Source organism: Ciona robusta, chromosome 1, assembly GCF_009617815.1.
Source record: "Ciona robusta chromosome 1, ASM961781v2".
Classification (NCBI taxonomy): domain Eukaryota; kingdom Metazoa; phylum Chordata; class Ascidiacea; order Phlebobranchia; family Cionidae; genus Ciona; species Ciona robusta.
This window is the reverse complement of record NC_143235.1, coordinates 11,540,452-11,560,103: the sequence shown is the minus strand read 5'-3', so window position 1 is coordinate 11,560,103 and position 19,652 is coordinate 11,540,452. Positions and strand designations below refer to the sequence as shown.

The 19,652-nt window shown below is 34.1% G+C and overlaps 5 protein-coding genes across 6 annotated transcripts; 4 read left to right on the top strand and 1 right to left on the bottom strand.

Annotated features, from left to right (window-relative positions):
- Nucleotides 1-155: 155 nt before the first annotated feature.
- On the top strand, nt 156-3,256 carry LOC149743209 (uncharacterized protein CXorf58-like). Its single transcript, XM_089886287.1, has 8 exons — nt 156-268; nt 333-430; nt 651-750; nt 891-1,091; nt 1,615-1,746; nt 2,070-2,299; nt 2,544-2,688; nt 2,808-3,256. Exons 2-8 carry the CDS (start codon nt 369-371, stop codon nt 3,117-3,119), a joined length of 1,182 nt encoding a protein of 393 aa, XP_089742413.1. The 5' UTR covers nt 156-268; nt 333-368; the 3' UTR covers nt 3,120-3,256.
- Nucleotides 3,257-3,691: 435 nt separating this feature from the next.
- LOC149743208 (complex III assembly factor LYRM7-like) lies at nt 3,692-4,069 on the top strand. The gene has a single exon (XM_089889509.1). It carries the CDS (start codon nt 3,692-3,694, stop codon nt 4,067-4,069), a length of 378 nt encoding a protein of 125 aa, XP_089745635.1.
- Nucleotides 3,904-5,212, top strand: LOC149743207 (cyclin-dependent kinase 2-interacting protein-like). 2 transcript variants are annotated; one of them, XM_089886373.1, is made up of 2 exons: nt 3,904-4,069; nt 4,133-5,212. In XM_089886373.1, the coding sequence occupies exon 2, from the start codon at nt 4,137-4,139 to the stop codon at nt 4,800-4,802; it is 666 nt and encodes a 221-aa protein (XP_089742499.1). In that variant the 5' UTR covers nt 3,904-4,069; nt 4,133-4,136; the 3' UTR covers nt 4,803-5,212. The 2 variants fall into 2 exon arrangements, with proteins under 2 accessions (XP_089742499.1, XP_089742509.1); XM_089886383.1 differs by having other exon boundaries at nt 3,932-4,069; nt 4,122-5,212.
- A 38-nt stretch (nt 5,213-5,250) lies between these two features.
- LOC149743206 (uncharacterized) lies at nt 5,251-9,394 on the top strand. The gene is made up of 7 exons (XM_089886300.1): nt 5,251-5,439; nt 5,742-5,946; nt 6,348-6,451; nt 6,971-7,144; nt 7,367-7,419; nt 7,807-8,044; nt 8,162-9,394. Exons 1-7 carry the CDS (start codon nt 5,260-5,262, stop codon nt 8,306-8,308), a joined length of 1,101 nt encoding a protein of 366 aa, XP_089742426.1. The 5' UTR covers nt 5,251-5,259; the 3' UTR covers nt 8,309-9,394.
- Nucleotides 8,714-14,638, bottom strand: LOC149743205 (single-strand selective monofunctional uracil DNA glycosylase-like). The gene is made up of 9 exons (XM_089886242.1): nt 14,014-14,638; nt 13,456-13,632; nt 12,380-12,595; nt 11,875-12,027; nt 11,632-11,744; nt 11,291-11,412; nt 10,850-10,988; nt 10,339-10,429; nt 8,714-9,765 (listed from the first exon to the last, which is right to left on the bottom strand). Exons 1-9 carry the CDS (start codon nt 14,242-14,244, stop codon nt 9,685-9,687), a joined length of 1,323 nt encoding a protein of 440 aa, XP_089742368.1. The 5' UTR covers nt 14,245-14,638; the 3' UTR covers nt 8,714-9,684.
- Nucleotides 14,639-19,652: the final 5,014 nt, after the last annotated feature.

Here is a 19,652-nt window from a genome sequence, read left to right as displayed (position 1 = left end):
GAAGAAGGATTACCTTCATTTAAACATCCTATAATGAATCCAACTCTCTAGCACCGACTAATTTAACGTTTACTCATCGATTACGTTTATCTTAAAACTTTCTCGGCAATTTTGTAATATACGTGTCCTTTTATTAAATGCCAAGCTTTCTTGTTTACCTAATAGGTGGCGTTGTTCGCATGGCAACTGAATACGCAAACAACTTACTGAATCGTACTTTACTTTGCGGAAATTAAACTAAACTAAAACAAGCTTGGTTATTGATTAGGTATATCTTGCAAGTGTGACAGCCAAATTTGTTGGGCATGTAAGTGTTTAAATCTTTTCTGCAGCGTTGTTCGTGTTTTCTTTGCTATATACAAACAAATATGAACTCACGATCTCAGTACAACGTTGCTGCATCTGTTTCTGATACTCAAATAAATCCAAGGTATTTATCCTTTCCCATTTACTGTACAAGTTGTTTAAATGATCCGCATTACATATATAACTGGTCAATTGGCCTAGCTTCGGATGTTTTTTTTAAAGAAACAAGGTATATCTCAATGTTTATTTGGTTATTTAACTTATTTCAGGGGTGAATAAGAGTACAGCAGGCTAAAACATATTTCCTAGTATTAATACCAATTTTAAAAGTAATAATTCTTTAGAGCTAGAAACCTTGCAGCTGTATCAATCATCGAAAAAGCTTATTTATCGTACAGAGATCGACAAATGTTTATTTTGTTGAAACATGCAGTGAGAGCAGCGGTAAGTAACTTCACGGTACTTAGTTTAGCCTTAAGTAAAGTACTACAACATGTATTTTAATCACACTACATTTCCGCGTAACAGATCAGAGATAATGAAATATTAAACGCATAATCATCACCAATTAATTTCCAACACAGGAGCAATCGTGGACATTTGATATTCTGCGTAAGATCAGTCCAAGGGAGGCAGAATTACTCAACGACCCAAGTGTGAATGCCAAGGTTCGGTTCCGGTTCGCTGGTGCTGAGTTCCCACCAATCATATTGTTCAAAATTTACCTCATCAGCAATGGAACAAAGTACATTAGTGGCAGGAAAATAATTCGACCAGCAACAAATGTAAGTGTGAGAGTGATATTAAAACAAAATATTTCAAATATCTGTTAAACATAAAAAAATATTGTGCTTGCTAGACTTTATTCTTGGTTAATCATAAAATATATAAACTGCAACCTAAATGTAGTAAATATATTTCCTTTGTTTAATTTTAAATTTTTCGTTTTTTAAAATCATTAATTGTTTATTCTATGATAGTTTTCCTTTTTGAAAATTCGGTTTTTGCTTATTGGTAAACAGTAAGAAGGTTTATTTTAATTTTAAACATTGTTTGACTTTAAATTTACTGCTTTTTTAATCCACGAAAAATAGAAGCAAAATAACAGTTAATGACAATAAATAAAAGAGAATCCTTTAAGTCTGGCTGTTTAACCTAATAAGAAGCAATTTGCAGTGTGTTGCAAACATTTAATTCAGTTAAATAATTAAAAATCATGGTATATAGGAACCTATACTCATATAGAATTTATATTTATTTTTTATATTTTAAATACTTTTTATTAAATTTTAAATTAATTTACAATAGGCAGCGCAAGATGCTTGTAGACTTATGGGTCATCGCAAATTCTATGATCAACTTATTGTAGATGCTTGTCAATATGAAAAGGACAAGATAACGGATGAAATGGATATAACCACAGTGAAGGATTACATGCAGGTAGAACATTTGTTACAGTTTAAAAATTTTGTGTACGTTAAATGAATAAACACATACATTATATTTTTAATATGAGAATATTTCATGCTTTTCCTATTTAGTTATTGCATCTTTAAACTGGTTGTCTGGTTGGTATGAAAACCTGTGTGAAATTTAAATATATTAGTTTTTAGAATAACTTAAATATATATGTTACATTTGTAAGTTTATTTAGGAGAATATGTTTATCGGTTTGAATCTATGTTATTGATTTAAGAATTATCATTCTACAAAACAAAAAAAATAATTTGATAACATTTGTTTCAATTAATCTTATGTTTTAGTATCTCAGTAATCTGGATGAAATGCCAAGTTACTTGGGAGGGAAGGGTAACTATTGGCGACAATTGTCACTCGAAGCATTACCACGACAAAACATCATGTATGACATAATGGAATATTTACGAACGAAAACACAAAGTGCTCGACTACAAGCAGAGATGCCGATTATGATGTCACGGCCCGTCACACAGGAGATTCAAATCGAACAATTTAGAGCTTTGTCAAGATTACCGTGAGTCTATCAAAAAGTTAGGATTTGTTTTTTTGCTTTTCGCCCAAATGTACTACAAGTAAGAATCATTCTGAATATTCGTTGGACAGCTAAGCAGACAGACTATGTTCTAATCATTATTTAATAACTTGCTACATCTAGTAAATGTCTGAGCAAAGCCTGTCTATAGTAAACATCTAGTAGTCAGCTGTGCTGAGACTCAATTATACCAACTCCCTTGTTAAAGTTACAACCCTATCAACAGATCACCACCAAGCAGTGCTTATCCTTTCACGAAGGCTCATGTGCACCACCAAGTGGGAGCAACTCCAAGTCGCCGATCTACACAGTCTCGAAAAAGAGTTGCAAGAATGAGAAAGATTTATCAAAATCAACCAGATACCCAAGATGTGAGTCAACTTGTAAATGATAACCCGATTACCTCAGGTCCATCAAACTCGTGCAACAAACTTTTAGTTTGCAACTTCTGTTATAGGTACATGTAAATGTGTTTTAAATCTCCATACAGACCCAAGACTTGACAATTCGAGCTACTTCTCCAATTTCAAGAAAGGTAGATACAGCTGAAAATCTGTCTCATCCAGGAACGGCATCACGGGAGCCAACTGCTCTCTCTGGACCCCCGCAACCTTCTTCTGGGAAGTATATTCGAACTGATGTTGAGCCAGAGGATGACGAGGCACGAGAGTTGTACGAATGGACAAGGGATTTAAATTTTGATGATCTAAACCGAGGTTTTCCTTCATCGACAAGACCGGAATCAAATTCCAGATCTGTTTCTTTTTCATCTCATCTCACCAAACGTCTTTACGTCACTTAAAAATATTGTGATTTAAATGTTGTTATGAATTTGAATGTTCTTCATGGAATTTGTACGTTTATGTGTGCGATACTAGCCATTCTTAATTTTTATTTGGTGTTTAGTGACTTTTCAACTAAAATTATGTTAAATTTTTATTTAGTTTTTCTTTTTTAATAAGGAACAAAGAAAGAAAGCGTAAAGCCTAAATGACCAGGAAAAGTTCAGTCCCACCTATTTGTCAAATAAAGGTAAATTTAAAACAAACAAGAGAGCCTACACCTATAATGAAAGGCCACTGGTGTGTAAACTGCAGAAATAAAGATATAAGATAAATATGTAATATTCACCACAAAGTTCGTGATTTGAACTACCGTAAATAATGTTCACTACCATCAGTATCGTCGCATGAAAACGTTAATCTGCGTTAAGTTCAGTAAACGTGAAGCTATATTTACCCTTTTTGCATGGTAAAATATTTATGCCGATAGCAATAATGGAGGGCGCCATGTGTATGGGAATTTCCCAGTAGCGGTAGCTTTGCAAATCTTGAATTCGTGCATCAAAAGTCATTGAATGAAATCAGCATTTAAATGAGCGGATCAAAGCTTCTGCGGTTACGGGTTCTTGCTGCTTTCAAAGATCTACATTTGGCTCGTCTTCAAGTTTTTAAAGGCGACGCACGCGCTTTAGAAGCTGGGCGAGCAGAAATAAACGAAAATTTTCGGAAGAATCGTGACGTCACAGACCCTGAAAAAATCGAGGAACTGATCACTATTGCTGTCGATTCGGCGCAGATTTTAAGAAAGCATGTTGTGCAAATAGAAGGTGTTGCAGAGAACCAGTTCAGAGCTAATATTACGAAAGACACTTTTATGCTTGACAACACTGAATACAGGGACGTATCGGAGAAGGAACTTCTGGATTTTAAAAAGAAAAGCAGAAAACCAAGATCAAAGAAAACAAAATAAGTAAGTGAGATAAAATACAAAGTTATGTGATTGTGTTACCGGAAATGATAAGTTTATTTTTAGGTTCATGTCTTCAAAAACCAAGAAAAACGCGTCAGCTGATTTGATTCGTAGTCCGTGTGTTCAGGGTCAATTGACCGGCATTCCAAGGCAAGTTAAAGATACAGTTGCCGACATTCATAATTATGTTTTAAAGTGGCAGAAGTTAACCACTAGGGGGTTTGAAGAGCTCTCAAAGTTGTCTGATATAAAGTTGACATTATTATCGAACAGTGACAATAATGAAAGTGGGTTTTATTCAAATGATTTGTTAGAAATTTGTAATAAAATAGTAGTTACCTACAATGAATTGGAAAAAACATCAAAAAAACTGGAAAAGTTTGCCTCAAAATTGGCCAAACTGGAAGATTTATCTGATTATAACAGTTCCAGTAGTATGTCTTGTTTAAGTTCTGTTCCATTTGTTACCTGGCCGGTTTCAAAATTTACGGAAAGTGCAACTGAAATATCGGAGATGCATGTTAAGGAATTGTCTTTAAAGAAATGCATTGTGGAGAACGCTGCTCATGTTGATCTTTTTATGAAAAGCAAGGATCCTGCAGAGTTAATTGGGGATTGTAGAAATACATTGATGACATTTTCATCTTGCTGGCTTCATGAACCTTATATTGATGTGCCGGTACGGAAGTTTCTCATCCAGTCAATGATATTCGAAAGTGGGCATGAACGATAAATTGTTTGAGACATTGTGTGTTTATTACCCTTTAACTTTATGATGTTTGTTTCGTAAATTTTTGAACATGCCGAATGCTTTGAGGACCAGGCATAATTGTAATGGATTTGGTAAAATAGAAAAAGGAATGAGAAAACGTCATAATCTCATAATGTCATGAAACTAATTGCCTGTAATTGGCATAGTAAATAAGTGTAGAAAATTACTGGAGTAACCGTGGAACTGCTGCAATAAGATAAGGTACAGATAAGCTGGTCAAATTCAGGGGCGGATAATCTTTTATTACTTTATTCATGCAAAAACTTCTAAAAGTAAATTATTGTTCTGTGAGGTTGGACTATTCGTTAGCCTTATATGTGTTCGTTCTTTGTAGTGTTCTAAACTAATTTCTTTGGCATTCTCACTTTAGAGCTGACACACTAAGTATTATTTCCGAATAAAGTTACTTAGTGTAGTGATGCTGCTAAGCCTTTCTGCTGACATCGTGTGGACAACACTTTCAGAGCATCAGTTTAACACTGTAGCTTATGGGAAAGTGTTTGGTAATAAAGAAGATGTGGTGATATTGGCAGGAGAAGATGGAGTTGTACGCGTTTATGAAAAACCCACTACAACTAAAAAGGAGATAACTTTAAAGGTTCCTACATGTAACCATTTTTTTAGCAGATCAATTATTTTTAAGAAGCATTGAAATTGTTTTGTTTTTCTTAACCCTAAAACTGATAAAGCCAATGTTGTTTGTATAGCCACTAAATTTTAAGCTGTTAAAGTTTGACGTTACCATTAGTGGTTTCAAAAAAAAAAGTTGTATTTAAATTATACTTCCAAAATTACAAAACCTAATTTATAGAAATGATACATTTATGTATTAGAATTTATAGTTACAGTTACCATAATTCAAGTTTTACCACCAAAATCCAACCTATTACTGTTATACAGCCAGTAAGATCACTTGAAACAAAATGCGGACCAGCCCTTCACGTCTTACTAAGAGATCTAACTCGGTTATCTCCATGTGATATGCTGGTAGGTGATGCAAGGGGTTCAGTGGTTTTGTTTTGTGATGGTCAGATATTGGATCGAAGAGGAACGTTTAGTGGAAAGTCTTCTCGTATAACGGCTCTCAGTGCTCAAGAAACCTCACGTATGTTCGAAGTTCCTATTTTTAATTTTTTTGTTTATCAGAATTAATAAGGGTCTGCCTCTAAGCTAGAGGTTATGAGTTCAAAACTCGTCACAGCTATTGTTATGGGAGCATGTGTCCTTAGATAATTGATTATTAATGGGTTGTCCAAATTGGCAGCCATACAGAAAAAATTACTAACAAAGTTACATATGTGGTAGCTTCCACTAAGGTGCATGAAACAGAAGATCAAAGTGTTGTAACGACTGTTCTTCTCCGTTAATTACTTATCAAAATAGGGAAACTGACGAAAAAAGGATATTACTTAAAAACACGGTTTGCAGAAAAACTGAGAAAACATTATTAAATTAAAACAGAGAATTTTAAACTAAAATTAAAATCCATACATAACTCTTATTCAGTTGGCAAGGTGAATATTATACTGGGTAGAGATGACGGCGAGATCATCTGTTTTAACACTTTCACTCAACTATGGAAACTGAGATTGTCAGATGTTTCAAAACAGGTAAAATTTAATACATGTCATAAGTAATCAAATTTTGTATTAGTATACGCCTATACTGTATATAAAGGTCAAATCTTGTTCCTATTACACAGAACCTTTTTGACACCTAAGCATGTGTGATTTTGTGTGTTACTGTTAAGCTACTGTATATGATGTGCAACTTGAATAAATAAATGTAACTTACTTTTATCCTTGCGTTGGCCGGAAAATAACAGTCATTATAACACGGGTGTTCTGTTTCGTACACTCCGTGCAAGCTTACGTTTTTATGTATGGCTGATAGTTGGGACAACCCTTAGTGACCACTTGGTTGGGGGAATTGTCGTTAAGTCTCTTGTTCAAGGTCACATACGCCCACAATGGTAACAGCAACGAACTTTGAACTCATTACCTCTGGGTTACAGGCAGGCACGCTATAACCACCTTGCCACGGCGCCGGACTTATGGTATTACCACATGCAGATTTTTTGTCCGATGCTATAGCACAGCTATTATTCAAACGTTCTATTTCATTGACAGAGCCGAGATGCTTTGGTATCAGTAACATGTCTTCTACCCGTCTCTGTGGTAACATCATGGTCGAATGGAAAAGCAGAAGATTATGTTTTAGTCGCAGACTCTCAATCCTGCTTGCATGTTCTGCAAGATGGTGAAATATTAAGCTCCATACAACTGCCTTCTACTGCAAATTGTGTAGGTTAAGTTGAGTTTCTAGAATGTAACACATTTTGTGTAAGTCCGAATAATGTTTAGGGTTGCTATTGTAAGAATAGAATGGAAATATTGTATGATTAAAGCATTGCATATAATAATGGGAGCTAATTTAGGTGTAAAGATTAAAAATATATATTTATAAAAGCTTGAGAAACTATGGTGTGCGACTGTAGTCTTTATGTTGATAATATATGGTTTTAGATGTGTGCTGGGAGCTTCCTACTCCATGAAGATACAAATCCAAACAAGAAAATGTAAGTGAGGTAATTTTAGTTAGCAGCTAATCTGGTTTTGTTGTGTAAACCATGGCTTCGCAAACATTTTTTCTAACTTTTCTTGGTTGTCTAAGTCCCACTGTTTAGTACTAGGATAAAACCTGTAAAGGTAGAAATGTACAGCTTAGTTAAAAATAATGTGTTAATTTTGGTACATCAGAATTAATAAGAGCCTGCCTCTAATGTAGAGGTTATGTGTTTAAAACTTGCCGCAGATATAGAGCATGTATCCTTGCGCAATTGCCCAAGTTTGTACTACATTACGAATTAAACATCTAAAAGTTAATTACTATAATATACATAGATATAGAGATAGAGATACAAGTATACAACGTACAAGAGGCGTGACAATGTATTTCTATCCAGGTTAACTCAAATTGCACTTGGTTGCATAGACGGCTCTATTTGGATATGTGTGGATTTTTGTTTGAGCAATGCATCTCCTTACACAGAGATAGGACACCCCGTCACGCAGCTTCGTTGCATGTCAACCAAACACAACTATACACACAATTCCCCTGTTGGGAATGGAGAGAATAATGTGGTTGATATTTTGGTCTGTGGGGGACATTTTTCATCACTCAAACTTTTACAGCATGGCAAGGTAAGAAAAATAAGGCAAAAAAAACTTCTTAAAATTTTGTTTTTTTGCAAGTTTTAATCATATTAATGACAAACTTTTTTAAAAATTTTGATTTAATTTTCCAATATTTGTCTCCAGATTTTGCACACAGTGCCACTGCCGAGCTGGCCAGTTACGTTATGTGGATTACATGATTATAAAGGTGATAAACTGCTGAGTAATGATGTCAGAATGATTCTTGTGGGTTGCCAAGATTCAACTTTACACCTTGTTTCAATAACTTGATTTTTTTTCGCTATCAGTATTACTGTACTAAATGGGTTTTGGGAAGTCACACCTGAGATGTAGGGAGTTGGTCTATATATCCAACTACTTCTACATTGTTCCATAGTTCAACCCAATAAATCTGGTTCATGAATTAAATTACAAAGCTAGCTATGAACGTTCAGTTCTTGCCAAGAGGAAAGCTAATCAGCAGTTAATACCACGTAATATAAATTTCGATGATTGTGGTTTAGGTATAAGGAAATCTCAAATCCTTTGTCAAGGTAAGTACCTCACAGTGTGGTGCTTGAAACACGTTCTAAAACCGGCACTTTTTGTGTAAAATGATTTTACAGTCTGGGTTGTGAGATGTGAAAGTAGTTTTAAGGACCTAGTCCATTATATCGTCATAAAGTAATAACAGTCTCTTGTCGGCGAGATATATTTAAAACCAGTGAAAATAACTTTCAATGCAAGATATTTTTGAAAAGCACTTCAGTTTTTCCAGGGGCAGTGTTAAGAGGTACCTGGTTATTTAACAAACATGCAACATTATGACACAACAACGAGGCAGAAAGTTTCATATAAAAGCAACTTCTTGTACAAAATACTTGAGTGCAGCTAATTTTTTTTAACAAAGCAATACTATTTGGTTTGCAACAGTTTGGTTATTAGAGAATAAACTGCAGGGAAGTGGTCATAGGTTAGGTGTAAGAAATGTACATATACTGCCTCGAGAAGTCCAAAATAATATCATTGAAATAGAAGTAGTAGCATGCTGCACAACTTACAGTGATTTGAAAACCTGCACCACAATTGTTTTAAAATACCCTGAATTTTTTAAGTTTAAATTTGTATCTATAACAAGCTTGTAACCAGTAAAGCAGGAATTCCATGATTTATAAGATATTTAAGTAAAAAAAAGTTACAGATATGACATTAAAATGTTGACATGAAACAAAATACATGTTGGAACATAATATTTAGGCACGGTTACACTCATTAATTATTGTGTGGCACAAAATAAAATTTCATGACAACATTACATGCATGGATTTGGAATGGAACTTTATCTGACATATTTTTATAGGATGTATGAAACTATAAGCAACCCTGGATCAATTAAAAATGCAAAACAAAAAGTTTATAAATTGTTGTTTATACATCAAGCCTGTTTTCATAATTTTTAAGCAGTTTCTGACCAATTTTGTTAAAATATCTCAAATTGTCTGAATACTTCTGTGGATAATTGTTACGAATAAGAAGGATTATAAATGCAATGGCTGAGTAAAATAATATAAAAGTTACAGAAAAAAGATAACGAGCAAAAACATAAATGAAACTGGCACGAACAACATATATTTGTAGGTGTCTGGTTACAAGGATAACAAGGTCAGTTAACAAGGCTGTTGCAAGTGTTGTAACACCCCACTGTTGCGTAATTGCTGCGTCACTATCTCCTCCCACCCTGTGTTGGCCTACAACCAAATAATACTGTCATATTTATACTTAAGCGGCAATATCAGTATTGTATTTTTCATGAATAAATGTAACTTACTTTATCCTCGCCTGGCCGGAAAACAACAGTCGTTATAACAGGGTTATTTATACACCTCATGCCAGCTTACGAGTTACTATGTATGTTACTTTGTGGGTGATTTTTATGTGTGGCTGATAATTTGGACGGCGCCGGACAACACTATACAATAAAATAAATATAAGTCTAGTGCATGGGACAGCGGTTAGAGATAGAAGATACAGGTTCAAGTGATGCCGCTACCACCATTGTGTGCGTTTGTATTCTATGGCAAACCACTTAACAACAACTGTTCCAACCTAGTGGTACCTCATGGGTTATACAAAATACCAGCCATACATTAAAAAGATCACCCACTAAGTTACACTGATAACTCTTAAGCAGGCACGAGTTACCAATGTCATTGCCCTACCACACAGGGTGTATGAAACAGGACACCAGTGTTATAACGACTGCAGTTATCCTGTCACGTGGGGATAAATAACTTTATATATCCCTTCTCATCTGCACTAACCTGTGGTGAAGCTGGTGATGGATGGAGGATTCGTTCGACGCGAATACTTGCCGAAGATTCATCACCCGATACTCGCAGAACGTGAGTTACTCTGTATATAATATATAAATAAAGTTTTTTTGTTGGAATATGCAATAAAGATAAATACCAAATTTGTTAACAATGATAAGTAGGCTAGCGAGAGCATACTATCCACAAAATTTAGTAAGACCGCAGAAAAACTTTTTCCCTTGGTTTTGTCGGGTTCGGCTTTCAGTAAATAGTAATTACACATGACTTAGGTGGAGTTAAGTGAATATACTTGTTGGTAATTTAAATATTTCCAGATTTGTGGTTAATACACATTTATTTGGGAAATTTGACAACCAAAAAAAACCATAAACTGTTTTATAAAAACAGATATGCTCTAAGAGTGCCCTAGGAAAAGGTATCGTTGCGAAAGGTATTTGAACATATTCAACATTTTATTGAATCTGAAAAATGCAATATACATGCAAAATATCAAACTAACCTGTCAGCTGCGTATTTTCCCACAGCAACCACTATTTGTGCTCTTAATACACGGACGCATTGTAATAATGCTGAATCACAAATAGCTTCTAATGATCTTCTATCTACAGCTGGTAGTGCAGCAGGAATAATATTTTTACCTGTGTAAGAGGCTAGTTACGTAACATCAATTTTATTTTTTACCTGATAGCAAAAAAGTTCCATTAACAAAAGCAAGAAAAATAGGCTGAGCGAAAAGGAATGATATATCAACATATAATAACAGTCCTTGACATTTAAAGATAAACATGTTTGCTACTTATTGGATATATAAGGGCATGGATAAAGCAACAGATATATCTCATTAAGTCAGTTAATTCTATTAACGTTATTGATTTGATTGAAAGAAATGCGTGTCTAAAGAATGCTTTTCTACTTTTGGTATATTTTAAACAAAACTCACCAGTTTTAGTCATAAAAGCTAGCGGGCAATAATTGTGGACAAAACAATTCTGAAAGAAACGCTCAGGAGTCCCGCATAACTTTGCGATAAATCCCCAGAAACGAGATCCACTAACTTCACTCCTGTAATATTACTCCATCACTTTATTAAAGAAAATAAAAAGCATTTATAATATATGAGATGTCTGTATGTGGCAATGTATATAATTACATGGGCACTACAGCCCTGTCAGTAAGGCATTACTTGTCAGTACATTTTTTAGGATTAATCAGTAAATATTAAATGTCTTTTAGATTAAATAGTAAATACTAAATAGTAAATACCACTGTGTATTAACAAACCTTGGACACTCTAAACCTTGAATTGGACGTTTTGGATGTTCATGTGTTGGTGGGTGGACTTCTCCACTTATTTTTAACCATTCACGAACATAACGTGTATCTCCAAATGGCACCTGGGCATTTTACATGTTATTATACACTAATGATTTTAACCTTTAATGCATAAAGCAAAATACATATACTAAATTTCATAAATAAATTCTACCAAACAACTTGTGCAGTACAATTCAATGAACACTATACCCCATTTTGAGCCATTCCATTTGGACCTGGATTCATTCCAAGGAAAAGAACATTCTTTGTGCCACAGTATTTGCTAACATAATGAGCATGAGGGTCAGATGCGTATTCGAGCGGGTTGTATACATAAGCCACCCTTTCACAGAAGGATAGATACTGGATATAAGAAGAAAATTGGATGAATGGTTTTGTTATCGATACAGGCAAAATATCATTTATAATTTATGATATCTATGAATGCTCACTATCCATGGGGCATGCCGCATGTAATAATAATCACAACTCATATGAGTAATACAGTATTTTTACCTTTTTTCCTTACTGCGCAATGAGATATCATATAGAATAGAATATTAGAATGTATATATACAATTTCACGTTTAATAAAATATTTATTCCCATCAGTCACATTGTTTGTTGTAGATTCATTATTTATTATAAAATCAAGGTGGCAGTTAATCAAAACTACCAACTCACAAAAAGTAGTGTAAATACACAAATATTTTACCTTTAACTTTGCACAAAGTTTTGCTTCAATCCATAAAAACGCCAAAACAATTTGTGAGTTGAAATTTTCGTCTCCGTATTCTGAACCCGACATCACTTGCTCTTGTTGTGAATCAAGTTCCTGGTGTTGATTGATTACAACACTTTCTTGTATTGTGAATGGTGGGGGTGGTGTATGCTGGACCAGGACTTGATCCATAGGCTCAACTTTAGGTTGCTGTGGTAACATATACATAAATGAACATTTTAAATGTAGCTAGTGTTGCTGGGTAGGTTTAAATGTTAACATTTTTTGGAAAGGGATTTTTTAAATATTTTTGAAGCTTTTTTTTGAAATTTTTGTAGCATTTTTAAATATTTTTTTAAAATGAACTGCGAAAGCTTTTTATGGTTCAATTGTCTAGGATGCAATAGATTAAGACAACTTCTTGATTAGCTTCAGTGAAATATGAATACAATTTTAAACAAATATTAAAAAAATAACCAAAGTTTAAATAAAAGAAAATAAATATTCATGTTGGTTGCGGAGGGAATTTCTTTACTCGGCAAGGTTAAAATCGACCCACAGTACATTATGACAATCGCACGCAAAATCAATGAACGGCACATCGAACTACATGAATTATGCATGGGCTGAGGAAAAATTGGATAACATTCTCTGGGGGGAATAAACTTCCTAACTCTCCTTTACAAATTTGTCTAATTGGAAGACCCATTATGTGCATAATAATTGCATAGGTATATATACTGGATTGTCAAAACTGTTAGACAATAAAGTTTAATACCTGTGCCAATTACAAACTTTGTATACAAACAAAAATTGCAATAAATGTTTAAACGTATTAGAAGTCCTAAAGTATATAATATATATATTATATATATATATTATATATATAAATTTTGTATGTAAGGCCTATATATTGTATACATTTATTTAACACATTTTCACAGACTCACAGCAATTATATATGATGCAATAATATATAAATACTGTCTATACATATACGAAAAGAATGATTTTTTATGGTTTAGAGACAATTTTTTTAATAAACTAGAATGAGTTGTATGTTAACTTACAAGAAGAGTATCTTGCGACATTATTGTTGGGGGTTGAACTGTAAAAGGTGTTGCAGTTCCCTGTGTAGCAACCATGTTATAGTTTGGGCTTGTTTGCTGTTGGTTGGCAATTATTGCATGTTGTTGTGTGTTGTTGTTGTTGTTATATACCAGCTGACCTTGCATCACATTAACTGCCTGTAATATGAATGAATGTAACTTTTCTTATCCTCACATAGGTGGAAAACGACAGTTGTTATAACATGAGTGTTCTGTTTTTTATTTTTTGTAGTGTGGTCTCTGGTCTGGTAAATTTAGACCTATGAGGAATGGCAGTCAAGGTTTCTAAGGGAAAATAGGGCCCAATTTATGATACAGAACATGCTTTTGCAAACCAAATTAACTACACACAACATATTAATATATTTAGGGTCTTTTTGACACCAGACACAATAAACAAATAAGCTTTGGAGCTTTTCAATGTTACAATGTATAAATTTACAATATTTTACAACAAAAAAACTTTACATAAGCAGCACTGCACACAGAACTAATTCATTTGATGACAAACATTCTCACTTGTCTTTCTTTCCACTGATCATCTTGAAAATAATCTTGTGATATTGCATTGTTTACGAGTGTCTGCTTCAAGTTCACAATTCCTGGTTGGTGTCCAGCTGTTTGTGTACTTAGGTGGGAAAATGGAGAAAAATCAATGTTTCCAAAAGTTGTTGAACCATCACACTCCTGCTGATGCTGTTGTTGCCTTTGTTTCATGACATGTTGGAAATATACATCCATATTTTCCATTGCACCGATTCAGATTTGACTCGGAAAAAGTTGAAAATTTAGATTCCTGAATTGGAACAACAACAAACAAAACAACCAGACGACATTATAAGCACCTATAGCGTCTATGAAGATCAAAGTTGTTTTATTATGCATGCAAGTATAAGCAAACATTCTATTGGCATTTAAGAGGTAGGTTAACTCGTACATTTTCTGAGGTCATGCTATGCATACCATACGCAGCAGCAACAAAATAAATAGTTGAGGCAATTAATATTCAGCAATGCAACACGTTTTTGACTGTTTTAAGTACATATGCGGTCGAAATACAACAATCGCGCGCTTCTATTGTTTTTGCTGCATCGCATGCGTCGATATGGCAAAACTCTATGACGTAATGCATATTAAACAATAGGTCGTATTTCTATCACCGAATGTGTAAGATGGGAATTTCCCCGGTTTAAAAAGTCCAAATATCAACCAGTATTAAACGTCCTTATATTTTCTATTCAATTTGGGTTTAAACTAATAATATAGTGGTTTAATTGTAAATATCTATGCATATTGGTATTTAAAAAATATAGTCCCCAATTAAATCCCACATAAACATAGTATAAACTATTTCACGGCTTATGATCACACAAAAATCTTGTAAACATGTTTTGGTGAACTGGAAAATTGCACAACGTTTACCACTAAAATCCTGGCAGAATTCTGCTGAAGCACTAAACCGTCATTGTGACAAAAATCAAATTTTTACAAAAACAGTGTTGCCGAAACAAATAACAATATAAACGCAGGGTAGAAAATACCGGAAATGTGTTAATGTTTAACTTTAGATGATCCCGCTAAGAAATCTGTAACTTTTAAATGCAAAAGGACAACGGATTCTAGTAGAGTGAATGCATTTCTCTGATTTAAAAAAATAAAATCGCGCCCCCATCGTAACGATTTTTTTTAAATCGAGTCAACATTATTACCGAAAACCACAAATTTTACCCCAAAAAGTGCTCATATTCAAATCGTCCTGCTAGGAATTCTGTAACTTTTAAATGCAAAAGGACAACGGATTCTAGTAGAGTGAATGTATCCCTCTGATTAAAAAAAATAAAATCGCGCCCCCATCGTAACGATTTTTTTTAAATCGAGTCATCATTATTACGGAAAACTGCGAATTTTATCCAAAAAAGTGCTCATGTTCAAATCGTCCTGCTAGGAATTCTGTAACTTTTAAATGCAAAAGGACAACGGATTCTAGTAGAGTGAATGTATCTCTCTGATTTAAAAAAATAAAATCGCGCCTCCATCGTAACGATTTTTTTTAAATCGAGTCAACATTATTACCGAAAACCGCGAATTTTACCCCAAAAAGTGCTCATATTCAAATTGTCCTGCTAGGAATTCTGTAACTTTTAAATGCAAAAGGACAACGGATTCTAGTAGAGTGAATGTATCCCTCTGATTTAAAAAAATAAAATCGCGCCTCCATCGTAACGATTTTTTTTAAATCGAGTCATCATTATTACGGAAAACTGCGAATTTTATCCAAAAAAGTGCTCATGTTCAAACCGTCCTGCTAGGAATTCTGTAACTTTTAAATGCAAAAGGACAACGGATCTTGGTAAAGTGAATGTTTCTCTCTGATTTAAAAAAATAAAATCGCGCCCCCATCGTAACGATTTTTTTTAAATCGAGTCAATATTATTACCGAAAACCGCGAATTTTAACCCAAAAAGTGGTCATGTTCAAACCGTCCTGCTAGGAATTCTGTAACTTTTAAATGCAAAAGGACAACGGATCTTGGTAAAGTGAATGTATCTCTTTTATTTAAAAAAATAAAATCGCGCTCCCATCGTAACGATTTTTTTTAAATCGAGTCAACATTATTACCGAAAACCGCAAATTTTACCCCAAAAAGTGCTCATATTCAAATCGTCCTGCTAGGAATTCTGTAACTTTTAAATGCAAAAGGACAACGGATCTTGGTAAAGTGAATGTATCTCTTTGATTTAAAAAAATAAAATCGCGCCCCCATCGTAACGATTTTTTTTAAATCGAGTCAACATTATTACCGAAAACCGCGAATTTTACCCCAAAAAGTGCTCATATTCAAATCGTCCTGCTAGGAATTCTGTAACTTTTAAATGCAAAAAGACAATGGATTCTAGTAGAGTGAATGTATCCCTCTGATTTAAAAAAATAAAATCGCGCCCCATCGTAACGATTTTTTTTAAATCGAGTCAACATTATTACGGAAAACCGCGAATTTTGTCCAAAAAAGTGCTCATGTTCAAACCGTCCTGCTAGGAATTCTGTAACTTTTAAATGCAAAAGGACAACGGATTCTAGTAGAGTGAATGTATCCCTCTGATTTAAAAAAATAAAATCGCGCCTCCATCGTAACGATTTTTTTTAAATCGAGTCAACATTATTACGGAAAACTGCGAATTTTGTCCAAAAAAGTGCTCATGTTCAAACCGTCCTGCTAGGAATTCTGTAACTTTTAAATGCAAAAGGACAACGGATTCTAGTAGAGTGAATGTATCCCTCTGATAAAAAAAAATAAAATCGCGCCCCCATCGTAACGATTTTTTTTAAATCGAGTCATCATTATTACGGAAAACTGCGAATTTTATCCAAAAAAGTGCTCATGTTCAAACCGTCCTGCTAGGAATTCTGTAACTTTTAAATGCAAAAGGACAACGGATCTTGGTAAAGTGAATGTTTCTCTCTGATTTAAAAAAATAAAATCGCGCCCCCATCGTAACGATTTTTTTTAAATCGAGTCAATATTATTACCGAAAACCGCGAATTTTAACCCAAAAAGTGGTCATGTTCAAACCGTCCTGCTAGGAATTCTGTAACTTTTAAATGCAAAAGGACAACGGATCTTGGTAAAGTGAATGTATCTCTTTTATTTAAAAAAATAAAATCGCGCCCCCATCGTAACGATTTTTTTTAAATCGAGTCAACATTATTACCGAAAACCGCAAATTTTACCCCAAAAAGTGCTCATATTCAAATCGTCCTGCTAGGAATTCTGTAACTTTTAAATGCAAAAGGACAACGGATTCTAGTAAAGTGAATGTATCTCTCTGATTTAAAAAAATAAAATCGCGCCCCCATCGTAACGATTTTTTTTAAATCGAGTCAACATTATTACCGAAAACCGCGAATTTTACCCCAAAAAGTGCTCATATTCAAATTGTCCTGCTAGGAATTCTGTAACTTTTAAATGCAAAAGGACAACGGATTCTAGTAGAGTGAATGTATCCCTCTGATTTAAAAAAATAAAATCGCGCCCCATCGTAACGATTTTTTTTAAATCGAGTCATCATTATTACGGAAAACTGCGAATTTTATCCAAAAAAGTGCTCATGTTCAAACCGTCCTGCTAGGAATTCTGTAACTTTTAAATGCAAAAGGACAACGGATCTTGGTAAAGTGAATGTTTCTCTCTGATTTAAAAAAATAAAATCGCGCCCCCATCGTAACGATTTTTTTTAAATCGAGTCAATATTATTACCGAAAACCGCGAATTTTAACCCAAAAAGTGGTCATGTTCAAACCGTCCTGCTAGGAATTCTGTAACTTTTAAATGCAAAAGGACAACGGATCTTGGTAAAGTGAATGTATCTCTTTTATTTAAAAAAATAAAATCGCGCTCCCATCGTAACGATTTTTTTTAAATCGAGTCAACATTATTACCGAAAACCGCAAATTTTACCCCAAAAAGTGCTCATATTCAAATCGTCCTGCTAGGAATTCTGTAACTTTTAAATGCAAAAGGACAACGGATCTTGGTAAAGTGAATGTATCTCTTTGATTTAAAAAAATAAAATCGCGCCCCCATCGTAACGATTTTTTTTAAATCGAGTCAACATTATTACCGAAAACCGCGAATTTTACTCCAAAAAGTGCTCATATTCAAATCGTCCTGCTAGGAATTCTGTAACTTTTAAATGCAAAAAGACAACGGATTCTAGTAGAGTGAATGTATCCCTCTGATTTAAAAAAATAAAATCGCGCCTCCATCGTAACGATTTTTTTTAAATCGAGTCAACATTATTACGGAAAACTGCGAATTTTGTCCAAAAAAGTGCTCATGTTCAAACCGTCCTGCTAGGAATTCTGTAACTTTTAAATGCAAAAGGACAACGGATTCTAGTAGAGTGAATGTATCCCTCTGATAAAAAAAATAAAATCGCGCCCCCATCGTAACGATTTTTTTTAAATCGAGTCATCATTATTACGGAAAACTGCGAATTTTATCCAAAAAAGTGCTCATGTTCAAATCGTCCTGCTAGGAATTCTGTAACTTTTAAATGCAAAAGGACAACGGATCTTGGTAAAGTGAATGTATCTCTTTGATTTAAAAAAATAAAATCGCGCCCCCATCGTAACAATTTTTTTAAAATCGAGTCAATATTATTACCGAAAACCGCGAATTTTAACCCAAAAAGTGGTCATGTTCAAACCGTCCTGCTAGGAATTCTGTAACTTTTAAATGCAAAAGGACAACGGATCTTGGTAAAGTGAATGTATCTCTTTGATTTAAAAAAATAAAAATCGCGCCTCCATCGTAACGATTTTTTTTTAAATCGAGTCAACATTATTACTTCACTGGTCAATCAACTAATTTGTTTAATTAGACAAACGGAATGTGAAACCTAAAATCACGAATGACGAAGAAGTAGTTAAAACAACTTAATCAAACTTAGAGCAAACATAGGGTCTGATTTTAATGATGTGTTTTAGTTCATCACTAAATATAGAATAACTTACCAGTACCAGAACGTTTTAGATTGACAGTTTCACTGTATTTGTAAGTATTAGTAAACCAACTCATTCTGTTCGCTTTAATAAGCGCCTTATTGCTCTGCACAGAATTAGCTAAGATAATTAGGGTATGAGTGATAGTGGCGCACCCGGGGGGGGGGTTAACGCAGGGCAGACATACGTAAGGCGATAGCTAACAGTGCGTTTTAGGGTACTTAAACCTAATTCCAGATAAAACACAGGAAGGTCTTGAGCGATTCGCAAAACAGAGAAAAAATTTGCGGTTTTCGGTAATAATGTTGACTCGATTTAAAAAAAATCGTTACGATAGGGGCGCGATTTTATTTTTTTAAATCAAAGAGATACATTCACTTTACCAAGATCCGTTGTCCTTTTGCATTTAAAAGTTACAGAATTCCTAGCAGGACGATTTGAATATGAGCACTTTTTGGGGTAAAATTCGCGGTTTTCGGTAATAATGTTGACTCGATTTAAAAAAAATCGTTACGATGGGGGCGCGATTTTATTTTTTTAAATTAAAGAGATACGTTCACTTTACCAAGATCCGTTGTCCTTTTGCATTTAAAAGTTACAGATTTCCTAGCAGGACGATTTGAGTATGAGCACTTTTTGGGGTAAAATTTGCGGTT

What these genes read in the sequence shown, in the direction of transcription:
- LOC149743209 (XM_089886287.1), top strand. Translation starts at nt 369, where the DNA reads ATGAACTCACGATCTCAGTACAACGTTGCTGCATCTGTTTCTGATACT. An exon ending in GATACTCAAATAAATCCAAG is followed by an intron (nt 431 to 650) that starts GTATTTATCCTT and finishes ATAATTCTTTAG; the next exon opens with AGCTAGAAACCTTGCAGCTG. An exon ending in CAGTGAAGGATTACATGCAG is followed by an intron (nt 1,747 to 2,069) that starts GTAGAACATTTG and finishes CTTATGTTTTAG; the next exon opens with TATCTCAGTAATCTGGATGA.
- LOC149743208 (XM_089889509.1), top strand. Translation starts at nt 3,692, where the DNA reads ATGAGCGGATCAAAGCTTCTGCGGTTACGGGTTCTTGCTGCTTTCAAA.
- LOC149743207 (XM_089886373.1), top strand. Translation starts at nt 4,137, where the DNA reads ATGTCTTCAAAAACCAAGAAAAACGCGTCAGCTGATTTGATTCGTAGT.
- LOC149743206 (XM_089886300.1), top strand. Translation starts at nt 5,260, where the DNA reads ATGCTGCTAAGCCTTTCTGCTGACATCGTGTGGACAACACTTTCAGAG. An exon ending in CAGTGCTCAAGAAACCTCAC is followed by an intron (nt 5,947 to 6,347) that starts GTATGTTCGAAG and finishes ACTCTTATTCAG; the next exon opens with TTGGCAAGGTGAATATTATA. An exon ending in AACTTTTACAGCATGGCAAG is followed by an intron (nt 8,045 to 8,161) that starts GTAAGAAAAATA and finishes ATTTGTCTCCAG; the next exon opens with ATTTTGCACACAGTGCCACT.
- LOC149743205 (XM_089886242.1), bottom strand. Translation starts at nt 14,244, where the DNA reads ATGGAAAATATGGATGTATATTTCCAACATGTCATGAAACAAAGGCAA. An exon ending in TGTCGCAAGATACTCTTCTT is followed by an intron (nt 12,596 to 13,455) that starts GTAAGTTAACAT and finishes ATGTTACCACAG; the next exon opens with CAACCTAAAGTTGAGCCTAT. An exon ending in AGCTTTTATGACTAAAACTG is followed by an intron (nt 10,989 to 11,290) that starts GTGAGTTTTGTT and finishes CCTCTTACACAG; the next exon opens with GTAAAAATATTATTCCTGCT.